At 46.2% G+C, this 14,262-nt stretch overlaps 2 protein-coding genes across 6 annotated transcripts in view; one reads left to right on the top strand and one right to left on the bottom strand.

The window, feature by feature from the left end:
- Positions 1 to 7,775, top strand: part of mtif2 (mitochondrial translational initiation factor 2) — an 18,777-nt gene extending 11,002 nt beyond the window's left edge. For all 5 annotated transcript variants that reach the window (XM_020620274.1, XM_020620276.1, XM_020620275.1 and 2 more), the window contains exons 9-14: positions 2,203 to 2,407; positions 3,740 to 3,992; positions 4,069 to 4,209; positions 4,347 to 4,511; positions 6,850 to 6,990; positions 7,457 to 7,775. In XM_020620274.1, the coding sequence (XP_020475930.1) occupies positions 2,203 to 2,407; positions 3,740 to 3,992; positions 4,069 to 4,209; positions 4,347 to 4,511; positions 6,850 to 6,990; positions 7,457 to 7,626 (1,075 nt within the window). In that variant the 3' untranslated portion in view covers positions 7,627 to 7,775. The remainder of the gene's footprint in view (positions 1 to 2,202; positions 2,408 to 3,739; positions 3,993 to 4,068; positions 4,210 to 4,346; positions 4,512 to 6,849; positions 6,991 to 7,456) is intronic.
- Positions 7,776 to 7,875: 100 nt separating this feature from the next.
- sde2 (SDE2 telomere maintenance homolog (S. pombe)) overlaps positions 7,876 to 14,262 on the bottom strand; it is a 9,869-nt gene continuing 3,482 nt past the window's right edge. Inside the window, exons 4-8 of the mRNA XM_020620277.1 lie at positions 13,182 to 13,351; positions 11,782 to 11,911; positions 9,710 to 9,898; positions 9,336 to 9,624; positions 7,876 to 8,816 (exon numbers count right to left, since the gene is read on the bottom strand). Of these exons, the coding sequence (XP_020475933.1) occupies positions 8,595 to 8,816; positions 9,336 to 9,624; positions 9,710 to 9,898; positions 11,782 to 11,911; positions 13,182 to 13,351 (1,000 nt within the window). The 3' untranslated portion in view covers positions 7,876 to 8,594. The remainder of the gene's footprint in view (positions 8,817 to 9,335; positions 9,625 to 9,709; positions 9,899 to 11,781; positions 11,912 to 13,181; positions 13,352 to 14,262) is intronic.

The raw sequence follows: 14,262 nt of genomic DNA, 5'->3' as shown, positions 1-14,262 counted from the left end.
TGATGGTCCTGATGTTGGACGTCCACTTCAGGTCCTGGGAGATAGTGGAGCCCAGGAACTTGTAGGACTTTACTGCTGATACAGTGCTGCTATGTATGATGTGGGGGGGTAAGGTGGGGGGGGCTCTTCCTGAAGTCCACTGTCATCTCCACTGTTTTGAGCGTGTTCAGCTCCAGGTTGTTGCAGCTACACCACAGGTCCAGCTGCTCAACCTCCCGGCCGTAGGCTGACTCGTCGCCATCTTGGATAAGACCAATGACCGTTGTGTCATCTGCAAACTTTAGGAGCTTGACAGACAGACATCATACTCTATTATGATGAAGTTGACATATTTTAATAGTTTGCTTTATTTTAATCCAAAGCCATGGAGGTATTCAGTTTGATGTCATAACAGCATTTTATATATCAGGATACTTTATCATCAACATAGAGAAACATCCATGTGTGTGAAGCTGGAACCTTAAGTTTCTTCTTAAACTTATCAAAGATGCTTTAGCTTGTGCCTTCCTAGTGCTGGGGTTCAGGGGTGGGGTGCTGATCGCATACATGTTCAGCTTTCTCAAATTGTGATTTCACAACTTGATAAAACCCAACTAGGGTTTTATCAACTAGGGAGTTTTTCCTCCCCACTGTCACCAAGTGCTTGCTCAAGGGGGATTTGTTGGGTTTTCCCTCTGTAATAATATTGATAACAGTAAGGTCTAGACCTTACTCTGTAAAGTGTCCTGAGATGACTGTGATTTGGCGCTATACAAATAAAATTTGATTTGATTTGAAGAAACTGAAAATACCTAGTCAGACCTGGGAGACCTTTCACCAATAAGGCTCCTGCATCAAGAAGCTCAAGTGCACAAGTCATCTTTAGCGTGAAGTGAGACGTCGGTTCCAGAAAACTCTCACTGCACTAGGAAATAATGAGCTGCGGCTTCCTGAAATAAACTAAAGCCAGGAAGTGGAACTAGTGATACCAGCTGAAGGAAAGCTTCAGTTCAGACTTTGGTTCTATGTCTGCACCATCAGCACATCTGCACACCGTGTCTCGGCAGTAGCACGCCAGTGTGGAGGCGACCGAGGAGGTGGGGCACAGGGCTCCTTGGGAAGACAAGGACAGGCAATCACTACCTGGCCCGCTGAGTCCGCTCCAGTAGCACATAATCCAGAGCATGTTTAGAAGATCCACACACAGCAGGTTGCTGTCCTTCTGCACGCCCCACAGAGGATTCCCACCATGCTTCCAATGCCAGTGTCCTTTCACAGATTCTGATAGTCTCCTGAGTCAGCTGCCTCAAAAGTCTGTCCCTCTGCAGTGCAATGCAGCTCTGTCCATCCGCGTGCACAGCCAGCCTGTCACCCATGAAGTTCCTTTTTGTCTGCTTGTGGTGAGAAGCTGTAAAGTTGTTGTTTTTTTTTCCCTGCTGTATTTCCCCTCGTAGTGGCTATGGAGATTCTATAGCTAGTGCTAATTCTACTATCACTATCGTTGTAGAGATTCAGGGAAAAGAACGGCGTTTTTGGGGCAACCCGTGAGCCCCCGAGAGAGCTCCAAATATCCGCTTTCATTCAAACCATTTCTCAGGCTGATCTCTGCGTCAGGAGGAACACGAGGACAGGACTTGACTATGGTCTGGGGTGGCCTTCACAGCTCCATGCATAGGCATATACATCTGGGCCCACCTGCTGGCTGACCTGATGACCAGGCAATCAGGTGGTGAGGTGGGCACCCTGCGCACTTTCTAACCGAAAATAGCCTTTTCCACAGAGAGGCCATTTGACATAGGCTGCAGTCTGAACTGAACACGTAGCGGTGAGCAGCTGTACGTTTCCTGAGGAAAGGGGTCGATCTCGGGATTTCAAAGGTCAATAACAGAGTCAGACTAGAATCTGTTTGCTCGAGGGGAAGTGTTGGGTTTTTCTCTGTTGTTCCATTTTCTCTAAGTTATCGTGTGTATTCCTTGACTTGGTGCTTTGAAGATTAATCCGAATTTTTTTTTTTTTTTTAATGGAAAATTGATGTTTCTATGCAGCCCTAATCCAGAGAGTAGGTCAAGGTCAGTTTATTTATAGAGCACCAAGGAAATGTGATTAGTAAAACGGAATCAGACAGTCACACACATCACGAGTATAGTATAGTAGTATAGTATAAAATAGTCCTGGATCCAGAGACAGTGTGTAAGAGACTAAAATAACTGTTTGTGTCCTCAGACCGGTCACGACAACCATCGTCCAGCGGGGGATGCTGAAGCAAGGGTGCATCCTGGTGGCGGGGAAGAGCTGGGCTAAAGTCCGCTTCCTGTTCGATGAGAATGGGCAGGTGGTAACAGAGGCCGGGCCAAGCTCTGCGGTGCAGGTGGTCGGCTGGAAGGACCTGCCTTCTGCCGGAGAGGTGATCCTGGAGGTCGAGTCTGAGGTGAGACCACCTAATCCACTGACCTCTGACCTCAGTCCGAACTTGTGCGAAGTTGTTATACTTTTTTAAATAAGTATTTTTTATGCTTTACTTTTGTCTTTCCTTTGGTTATTTATATGCTATTTCAGAATTATGAATTTATTAACAGAATTTCTTTTTTTCTTTGCTGTGCCAGGTCTTCACCTTCAAATCAATGTTCATTTGTACAGCGCCTTACAAAAGTAAGAAAAAGGTTAGGCAGGCCACAGGAGCCCATGACCACAGGACAGTAATTTGAGTGTCAATAACCTACTGGAAGCTGAACACTAATTTAAAACTATACCTCTTTAATCCTGATTTGAAGGAGACCACATCTGATAGTGAGCACAGTTCAGACGGCAAACTGTTCCATAACTTGGGAGCAGCAATTATAAAGGCTCGGTCCCCCCACCTTTTAAACCTTTTAAATCTTGAGCATCAACTGATAAAAGAATAATTAAAAACCTTTACCTAGAAAAATAAAATCCAGCTGACTTATTTCTGACCTGTATTGCAGTTATTAGTGATGTAAGGATGTGTGTGTTTTAAGATGGAATAAATTGCCTAGCTGGACAGCGCTCAGCGTGCGTAGGTCTCCACTAAGGGCGACTGTTCATAACATGAAACGGACCATGAAACTCTGGCATGTGAAATGACACTGGTAGCATTATTAGCTGGAAAGTTGCTCAAAAACTGTTGGCTGTTGCTGGGCTCTGGTGGGTTCCCACTGACGACAAATGGGCAGCTGTCACTGACCCGGGGCTTTCTCTCTATGCAGCACAGCCGCTCACTTTGGCCACAAGGGGGCTCACATACAGTCAGTGGCCTTCCCAGTGCTCACAGTGAGGAATAATCAGTAAAATTATTCCTTTATCCAAATTATGATATGGAGCAGCACCAAAATCTAATCAGTTGTTCAGTTTCATCAAAATCCATCCTTTATCTTGTGAGTTATGCTGTCAACAAACAAATGCCGGCAGAAACTGAAGCCCTGTCCTGGTGGAGGTAACAGTGTTAGAGGGATGTCAAAGAATGGCTTAAAACATATCGTAAGATGATGTATGTGGTCAGTGGTCATTTATTTTAACAGGTGTATAGGGTTGGTTCTCTGGATGAAAGCTTACAACTGTTTTATTTACTTGGGTTTTTATTCTTTGGAGATAATTGTGCGTTTTAAGTGTTGTGATGATAAAAGTGATGTTTTTATGATGAGGACTCTTGCAAGAATAGTCCATTTGGACTTGAAGAGCTCCTAATAAAAAAAACCAAACCCCTGCTCCTCGCTGACCTCGTTTTATGTTTGTGCTGGAGCAGCGGCGAGCGAGGGAGGTGGTGGACTGGAGGACTTACGAGGAGGAGCAACAGAGGCTGCAGAAGGAGCAGAGCATCATCGAGCACAAACAGAAGCTGCACCAGGAAGAGTACATGAAGGAGAAGGCGGAGCTTACTCACCTGAGCTGGAGGCAGAGGCAGTTGGTTCTGTACCGAGCCAACAAGGCCAAGTTCTTCACGAGGCCCAGCGAGAGAACGCAGAGAGACGGCCCGAGTCTGTCGCTCATCATCAAAGGTAAACTGCACTCTGAAAGCCTGATCCATGTGTGGCAGCATCTGACGTTTGACACTGACTGACCTTTGACCTGCAGGGGACGTGGACGGCTCGGTGGAGGCCATCTTGAACATCACGGACAGTTATGATGCTCAGCACCAGTGTGAGCTGGATGTCGTGCACTTCGGCATCGGGGACATTTCTGAGAACGACGTCAACATGGCCGAAACGTTTGCAGGTACGGACGCGGGACAAAGAACGTTTTATCTGGACATAGCTGTTAAAGCAGCCGGTGAAGGTTCCGAGTCCTCGGATATCAGCTTGGTTTGGGTCGGGACAGTCCGATGTTCGCTGACGTTCTCTCCTCGTCTTCAGGTTCCATTTACGGCTTCAACGTCGGTGCCAGCAACAAAGTGCAGAAGCTGGCAGCGAAGAGCGGCGTCCCCCTCAGACTCCACACCGTCATCTACAAGCTGGTGGAACAGCTGAAGGACGAGCTGAGCAGCAAGCTGCCACCGCTGCTGATGGAGAACGTGGTCGGTGAGTCACTACTGATGCTCACAGTCCAGGAAGCTGCAGGCTCATCAAACCCATCACACTTTAGTTGACAAGTTCATTAACCGTGCAGAGCGTCACAGTACGATAACGAATCAGTTTCCAAAAAGCCGATAGCAAATGTTTTTGCTGACGTTAAATATTATCACAGCGTCTTGATGTTTATCAAACAGGCTTTTACCGCATTACCACGTTGTGACAGATGGAAATGGTCGCGTACTTTGGTCTGTTTTTCATCTTGTGTGTGGGACAAGATGAAGCTGCGCAGACACAATGCTCGTGCCTGGATGTCGCACATTCACGTGAATAAAACGGCTCACCTGCATGAACCATGTGCATATGCTCAGTAGCGATGACGTCACTAAAGTAAAACTTGCTTTTCTGTAAGGTTTTACAAACATAAAACCTCCACAGAATCAAACTTTGTAAGAGTGATGGTTGACAAATGAAGGGCCCTGGGAGCAGTGGTACAGACGTCTGCCTCATCGCTGGGGTCTGTGTCAGCTCTGTTAAGATGTCCATGGTCGAAACTACTGTGTGTGCAGATTGTCCAAAACTTACGGTAATGGCTGTTTGAGGTGACTGTCCAATCAGAACACAACGTAGAGACGCTTTTCGTAATGTTAGGATATGTTCTCATGTGTATCGGACAGATGTGACAACAAACGGTGGTTACTCTTTATCATGAACGGTGACAAAGACGTTTCCTGTCCGTGCTTTGTCACAGCTGTGACGTAAAGGTTATCACCCCAAAGCCTAGCGTGCTACTGCTGGATTTCAAAATAAGACAAGCCTCAGGTTTTTGTTTAAGTCGGTGAAGGCCGTGGTATATTTTGGAGTAGTGCTTCATAAACTTGTCTTCTTATGTATTGTTTAAACGGGATAATGCACATTAGTCAGTGATACTGACACCAGTGTAAATGTGCTGCTCTAAAGCTAATTTGTACCCATAGTCCCAACCAAATTAAAAATCACAACAAAAAACATTTACATGTAACATTGCAGAAACAATATGAGCTACGTTTACTGTGTAGTTTTGGAGTAATCCATTACTTGTCTGGTTCCCCCATGGAACCAGAACATGAGCAGTATCCCTTAAATTTGATGCAGGCTGAAAACCATTTAATAGATGAGCAGTTTCCCCTTTCACCTTGACATGAATCAAAAACTTTAAGAGTGAATTAACCCAGTATATTTGGTATTAGTACTTCATTGACTACTTCCATAAATAATATGCACTATTTTTACGTTTTGGAGTAATCCTATATTATCGTATGTTGCATTGACTAAAATTTAGCTTTTTGCTCCAAATTTAATGTAGATTAAAAACAGTTTCATCAATAAGTAGTTGATCAACCCAATATATTTGCAGTTAGTACTTCAGACTACTTCCTCAAATAATATGAACTACACTTACTGTGTAGTTCTGGAGTATTACAGTTCTAAAAACCTTGCACTGAACAAAAATAAGATTTGTCCTCCAATTTAAAAATGTCTCTTCACTTAGTAATGTATTAGACCAGTATATGTGCAATTAGCACTGTATAGGCTAATTGCACAATTAACATGAACTATTTTTACGGTGTACTTTTGCCCCAGTGCCATTATAAAGGTTCACTGAACAAAAACGAGTTTGTTATGGATTTAAAACAGTTTGCTCCATAAGTAGTTAAACAACTCATTACAAATATGCTCATGAACTACTCTTTGTTCGATGTAAGACAGTATCTGATTACTCAAAATACATAAAGTAGTTCATGTTGTCTGTGCAGTACCAAAAGTGGGCTCTTGAACTACTTACTGATGATAGTTTTCCCATCAAAGTTAGAGGATAGTCTGTTCGATATATGACATATATTGGGATTACTCCAGAAGGACACAGTAAAAGACGTTCATTTTGTTTGTAAGAAACACCAATTCAAAAATATCATCTTGACGTACTTGTGTACTGTAAGTAACTGTGGATAACACTTTTTAATGTACCAAATCAAACCTATGCTGATGAAGAACTACAGCCTCTTATTTTGAAATCTGGAAATAACGTCTTACAATTAGTGGTAACCTTTAAGTGGTTTTCTGTGACAAAGCACAGATAGGAAACTGTCGTCCCTGTCCAACTGTCGCCGTTCATAATCCAGAGTAAGTATTTTTGTAATATCTGTTCGATACTTATGATTACGTTGCCTAAAAATGAAGAAAGCGCTCATTATGCATTTGATGGTCACTCCAGCAGCTGTTTCACCACACAGTGGTCATTGAAACTGGACAGGAGAGCAATGTACTTCAGTATCATTCACCCCCATCCCCCTCTCTGCTGGTCCAGGTGAGGCCACAGTCCTCGCCCTCTTCGACGTCTCTATGGGGAAGAAGGTGGTTCCTGTGGCTGGCTGTCGAGTTCAGAATGGTCAGCTGGACCGACGACTCAAGTTCAGACTCATCCGAGGACAAGACACCGTCTGGGAAGGTAAGTAAAGGGGCTCTTAGATAGGACGTAGCGGGCGCTGCGCACCCATTCATTGTGTGTTGTGCGGTGCAAGAACGTATCTGCACTGCAATGAGCTCAGCAGCACAAGGTCACACGCTGCACTGAAGTTAATAAGTAAGATTCAACTTGGGCACAGCGGTCTGTGACACCTCAACACATCCGGTGGCAGAGAACCTGACAGACCACAAAGAAAATGGAGGAGAAGCTGGTGTTGGAAGACCCACAGCCTCCTCGTCTTTGCTGCAGCTCATCTCCTCCCCCTGTGCTGTGCCCAACCCCTGCAGCGAGCACAGTGCATACCACGTCCTCTCTGAAAGCCCTTTAAGACCTGGACTTGCTCCAGGATCCGTCTGTACCTCAGGGTCAGCAGATGAGTGGGGCCGCGTAGCAGTTGGGCTGATGTTTCTCAGTTGGTCGCTAACATTCCCCTAACATTTCTCTGTAGGTTCTCTGGTGGCGCTGAAGCACTTCAAAGACGATGTGGTGACGGTGAAGACAGGGATGGACTGTGGTCTCTCAGTTGATGGTGATGTCACCTTCAGTCCCGGTGATGTCATCATCTGTTTCGAGGAGCTGGACTCGCCGCAGGTCACTTCCTGGGATCCCGGCTTCTAACTTCCCAGCTGTGCTGCTCAGAGTCTCGGCCTGGACAGTTGGATTCCTGGTCTGGCATCAGGAAGCTCAGACTACCAGGTGTAAATGTGACGATTTCACTTTGGGCTTGGACCTGAAACCATTCTGTCACAGGGTCGCAGGTTTCACCTGCTGCTGATTTCAGACTATTTGCCCCTACAGGGAGGCTCAGATACTGAGAGCCTGCACTCTTCACTGTGTTGGTGTAACGCAACAGAAAACAAATGGCTGTTTTGTTTCATAAACACTTTAATTGAAGAGAAATCATTTGACAAAATGTGAACAAGCTTTTTATATCAGGACTGTTGTTCCTAAATATGACAGAACTCAATTTCAGCAACATCAGTGAAATCCTGGTTTTGCCAAGGCCTCAAATAAAAACCCTGGCAAAAATCTCAAAGTCATGTTTCAGAAGATCAGCTGAGCATCAAAACCTCAAGAAAGCTGAGTTTCAGTCTTATGCTCAGCCAATGAAGAGGCTTAATGCAGGGGCATGTGACCTTTGAGGCCACAGCTCTCTGCCATCAGGCTGTAACTGGTCACCGGGTTAAAACGTTTGTGTCCAACACTGAAGGTGCAGCCGGTGACGTAGTGTAGCTCATCTCACAACAGCACCAGAGAATGCGAGACCTCTGCTGTCTAAACACCGTTATACACACACTGGGGTGTGTTCAGTAGTTTCTGGACAACAGTGGTCTACTGCACAGACCAATAAACCAGGCTCTGGTCTCACATGTTACACTGAGTCCTCCACATTCTCTGGTGCCATAGTGGGATGAGCTACACAACGTGACCGTCTGCACCTTTAACAGCTCCAAGGACAAGACTGGCTGCAGCTGAAAACATCTGTCCCGCCCGCTGTGTTGGTGGAACAGGTGCATGTTTTTAGAAAACCTGCCCAATTAAAGAAAAGCCGGACTGTTCCTTTAGAGGCGTGACCTCTGACCTGCTCACTTCCTCTTGATCTTGCCTGGTTTGGTGAGCAGTGCCGAGTCGATCTGATCTGGGGTCAGGCCCCTGATGGAGAAGAGCCGGGCAGCGCGCTCCGCCAGCGTTCCCCCACACTTCAGCCCTCGAAGCATCAGTTCCTCCTTCAGGGCATCCAGACCTAGAGCCTCCAGCTGGTGGACAGACACCACAGAGGACAGGTCCAGGGCAGCGCCCCGCTGCTGCTGAGACAACAGGCAAAACATATCTCAAACATCTGCAGAAACACCAAGAGTTTCGGTAAAGTTCTGGATCTGTCTCAAACCCACAGAGGCAGTAGGCCTGTGCTCTTCTCCCAACACTGCCTTCTACCCACAATCCACTACAGGCTGCTAACCAGCTAACAATAAACTGTTCTAAGTTCATGAGAAAAGGGTTTTAATGTTTCAACAAATTACATCTGAGTTGCTCGTGCAGAAAGCAGCGACTATGACCGCTCTGTTTCCTGACAACTGAACGAACAGTACAGGTCCAAACGCCTCCCATCGTATGTTCTGATCCACTCAAAAGCAAAGTAAACAGTCCTACAGCTTGACAGCACAGTGAATTCAGCTCCTGCAAGTTCCTCATGGAACAGAGCTGTTGTCACTGGACCTCGACCAAACACCCGGTGACACCCCCAAATCTTATTTTGGTTTTACTCAGTGTTCAAACGCTCACAGGGAGCAGAGACTACGGCAGCACAGAGAGGATAAACTACTGACCTGCTGCTGAGACCAACAGCTGGACACCTCCAAGGGTCCAGAAACCTGTGGATTCTGCTCCGCTGAGGGTCCGGCAGTCTGGTCTTCGGGGGACTCTGGGGGTCTGGCGGTTTGGTCTTGGGGGGACTCTGGGGGTCCGGCGGTTTGGTCTTGGGGGGACTCTGAGGGCCTCTGCTCCTCTGAGGGTCCGGCGGTTTGGTCTTGGGGGGACTCTGAGGGCCTCTGCTCCTCTGAGGGTCCAGCGGTTTGATGGGTGGAGGATGAGCTGCGGTCACAAGCAGGAGATGAGCTGGAAGAGACGATTGAGACACGAATGAAACAATGTGAACTGAATCTGGGCTTTGGATCTGGTCTGAGGTGGAGCTAATCTCTACCTGCTGTTCTGCTCAGGCTCCACCTCCTGTCTCTGTGTCGTCATGGTGACAGCGGTTGCACAGCTGGTGGAGGATGGAGTCTCATCCTTTGTCATCACAGTAAGGGCAGCAGCTCCACAGTTGGAGGATGACGTGGATGGAGAGTCATCATCTTCGTCCTCTGAGCTCAGAAGCTCATCCACGCCTGTCCTGTAACCATGGCAACAGATTCAAAAACCTCAGCATAATAAAACCAACATGTCTGTGTCAAACAGAAACCATGAGTGAAGTCCTGTCTGCACCCTCCACAGCAAGAGGGTGGAGACAAACAGCAGATGGAGCTGGTTCTCCAGTCGCTGCCATTAAACCACTGCAGAAGACAGCGAGCTGATTCAAAGCTCAGATGATGGAAAACCATGTGGCAACCATGATGGAATTGGACGTGTCAGTAGGTAAATCCCAAATGCACTAGCTGCATCCATGTTTCCCTCACTTGTCCTTGCATCTTGGCCCTGCAGACAAACTGCCAGGAGAGAGGAAAGAGGAAATGTCTTAACTGATATGAGACGTCCTTTCCTCAATGCTTCATGTGAAGCGTCCAATCACAAACCAATTCCCATTAAAGGGGAGTTTCAATCTGCGAAGAATGCGCAGGATGGTGTTTTCACTCAGAATTTCTCAATGTAGGGATGGGTATCGTTGGGGCTTTATCAAAAGTGATGCTGCTTATCAATACTCTACATAATTACATGGTAAAAATAAAGATTTGATGTGAAATGATTCAAGTGGTTTTTCACCTTTGTGCAGAATATTTCCTTTCCTTTTCAAACCGAGCAGGTATGAGGATGTTCAATCCGAACGGGGGCTGATACATACGGTTAACTCTCCCTGCAGCTGAAGATATGAACAGCCACTGTCAATGCCACACAATCTTCGGTTGTCAGGACAGCGCAAACTACTTATCAGTACGCTATGCTATCTGTTGCACGCCGAGCATACCTAAGCCAACTGGGCTGTAAATCCTTCCTAGTAAACCTGGCAACAGCCCTGTGACATTCTGCTCTTTTCACCTGTCTCATTTTGACTTTTTTTTAATGCTAACCGTGTCCTGAGTTAATAACTGATGCTAAACTTGTTTTTTATAACAGTATCCAGTGTTACCTTGACTTGAAGAGGTCGAGTGACATGTTTAGTTTGAGGTCCCGTCAGCATCGGAGCCAGACAACAGCGGAAGGCTGCACTGAGGACAGAACTGCTGGCAGTCGCTTTGCTACACAGGTCCACCGCTGCACTGTTTCACGTTAACAGAATGCTGAATGTGTGTTTCGCGGGGCTGCTGGTGTTGCCCTGTGTACACACTTTACATTTACTGTAGTGATGTGACGTTCCGTATCGAGGCTTCGAAGCGTGTGCCGAGTAGGGGAGGGGGCGTTTCCGCGATGCGCGTATCGTGGCTTGCGTCATTTAGGTGAGGAGCTGAAAATGATGACGTCCGAAGCCTCGCTGCCCGGCTGTACCACGTGACTGATTCAGGAAGTGGTTCGGATTTTCAAAAAAAAGAAATCGCCTAAGACCTGCCACAGTGGAGAAACTGTTGGGCTGCGTCCGAAACCGCATACTGTTACAGTACGTACTGAAAGAGAAGAAGTACCTACTTACTGACCGTTAAAACAGTATTTTGCATACAGTTTTATTCACAGGCTTTCTGCAAAATGCCACACACTTCAAATTCATGCCAACTGATATTGTTGCATCCAGTAGATGTCCTCCTAGAGCAAATGAAGCTTCAAGAAGCTTTGCGCTGGAGTGAACCAATTGGATGAAAGGGTTCAATGCTTCATGAAGCTTCATCTGCCCATCACTAATTTACTGCATTAACTTTAGTAAAAGGATCCGACACTGCTGAAAGTCTCGCCCTGTCCGACACGTGCCATCTCTGGTAGAATGTTAACTACCCAGAGCAGCACCAATGGGCAGGAGTCTGTTATTTCAGTGCTGACTAATCAGGAACCGGTACCAACTTAGTACTGGTTCCTGATACCCATCGTTACTCATGTGTAAACAGATTAACGACTGGAAATGGATGAACTCACCAGAAACATGCTGCCGCTGCCTCCATCTTCTTTTTCTTCTTCTGCGGCTGTTCACTCTGGTCCAGGTTTGGTCTCTTCGCTACAGAGACCTCGTCCACCTGCACCTGGCCGCTGGAGGCGGCCTGCAGACCTGAAACACATAGATTGTTACAGCCCATTGATCCAATATCGGTCTGACTAACAACTGCAATTATACAAATCAGTTGTTTCCCTGATGTGTTGGCACCGTTGATGGGTTAGGGTTTGACACATTAACCAGGCTTCTGTGAACAGAAAACGATCACAGCATTACGGCTCCAGTGGCCCTGAACTGTGTGAGCTTTGGTTTAGATCTAAATGGATCCAACACGTTTCAAGGCTCCTCAGCAAGTGTGACGGAAACCTTTATTTTCAAATGATGGTGTTCCCTGGATACTCGGCTTCATTTTAGTGAATTAGAACAAATGTTTGGCCAGTGCTGAGGAGAATTTCACACAGTGAAGTCACATTACAAGTGGATTTCCAGTAAACTTTCACTTTATTACAGACAGAACTGGTATAACGCACAAAGAGTTTAATGATGATCTTATCGTCTGTTACCACATAACGCCTTCAGCGGTGCTGATAGTGTTTTTCTCAGTCAGAAACCCTCCAACATGTGTGACGTAATGTTTCACTTCGGTGTCCAAACCCCCCCCAGACCCAAAGGGCGGGGCCCGTCAGCCTTGACACAATAACTTTTTTCCTTAGTGATGCTTCGATGAAAGTAAAACAACATGACATTGTTAAAAATCAAATAGTCAGTGTTGCTGTTCTGCCTGGTGCCATAATAACCAAACTTCATTACACATCGCAGTAAATTTATTACTATATATATCAATACATACATAGTTATACGTCTATCTTGTTTTTGATAGTTCCCAGCTCCCACATTGTGGCATGAGGAGAAAGAACCAAAGTCTGGACCCGAAAACAGAACGCTACGTCACCAGCTAACAAGCAGATAGTGTCGACTTTGTGACCGAGCATCATAAGACTGCAACGTCACACTTGTTCTCTCCTCACTGAAAGTGAGGGTGGGACACCTCAAAAACAACTTGTAGATCCTACTCTGAGGTTGCACGGTTGTTAGTGCTGAGGTAACCTGCTCAATTCCTAGGACTGACTGAGACACTTGATAAATCTGGGCCCTGGCTGGATTTTTATTCAGCTCGATTCCCTGCAGCAGCTTGTGATCAGATCTCAGTGACTCCAAAATCACTCAAACTGAGGTGAAACTTTCAGAGCTGAAGCACTTTTTGAAAAACTCTCAGACCAGGTGACCAGACCCAGTTTTAGTCTTAACTGGTCAAGTTGGGAAGTACTGAAAATGCTAGCTCCTGATGTATGCTGACCCCCTCCCTCTGTCAGACCCGCCTGACCTTTGAGCACAGAGTCCTCCAGCCGCTCTGAAAGGTCATGGCACTGCTGCTGGTATTCTGGATCAGTGAATTGGTGTTTGGGTTCGGACAGTTTCCTCTGTAGACGCTCCAGGCGCCGTTGTTCCTTCTCCGCTTCCCGCTCCGCCTGCTTCTTCAGCCACTCCGCCATCCTGCAACCACCACAGGAGAAGAAGAGTAAGGCCCACACAGACGCAGCACAGGAGAAGAGTACGGCTCTGGGGAAGAGAGGGCCGAAGAGACATAAAGGGAAAATATTGAAATTTGAGGCCAGAAAAGACAATAGTTGTATCTACTCCTGTGTGGATCATTCACTTATTCAAAGCCACCTCATACGCATACAGAGACAACGCACACACACACGCTTGCGCAAATAAACCCACACACTCACATACACACAACCAACATCAGAGGCTCCTATCACAAGCAATTCAATATAAAGATACACAGAGCTCAGGCAATAAGCTGATCCTGGTGAGAGATGCTATACTCTTTGACAGGTGGGGCTGAGCCACACAGCCCAGGCTGTTCTCCCAGTATCACTAACATAACAGAGAGATTAGAGGATGAAACTGAGCTAAATCTGGGCGGGCTGAAAATGGGGGCAAAAACACAAGACAGGAGAAAAAAAATATCGAATGGATCCAAAGCAAGCCTTTAACAAAAGCTATTAAGAAATAAAAGACCACTTTAATAACAAAAACTTTGTGTTAGATCATTTCTGTTCCTCTATGCACAAATACACCCACACACAGGGCCCGTGCACACATGTAAATGTACCCCCCCACACACACATACACACACACACACACCTCTGTACTTCTACATCTTCTATGAAAGAATCTCTCCTGACATTTTTTTTTTCTTTTTAGCAAACTTTCACTCTAACTCTCACCACAGTGAGCCACTCACCCATAAGGTTCCTCCTTACCTCTTTCTTACAGCATTAATATTACCAGAGAGGTACGGCCCACACAGACGCACCCACAGGAGAAGAAGAGTACGGCCCACACAGACGCACCCACAGGACAAGAAGAGTACGGCCCACACAAACGCACCCAAA

The sequence above is a fragment of the Monopterus albus genome, unplaced genomic scaffold (genome assembly GCF_001952655.1).
Source record: "Monopterus albus unplaced genomic scaffold, M_albus_1.0 scaffold235.1, whole genome shotgun sequence".
Taxonomy (NCBI): domain Eukaryota; kingdom Metazoa; phylum Chordata; class Actinopteri; order Synbranchiformes; family Synbranchidae; genus Monopterus; species Monopterus albus.
The sequence above is the reverse complement of the archived record's forward strand: the minus strand, read 5'-3'. Positions and strand labels throughout refer to the sequence as shown.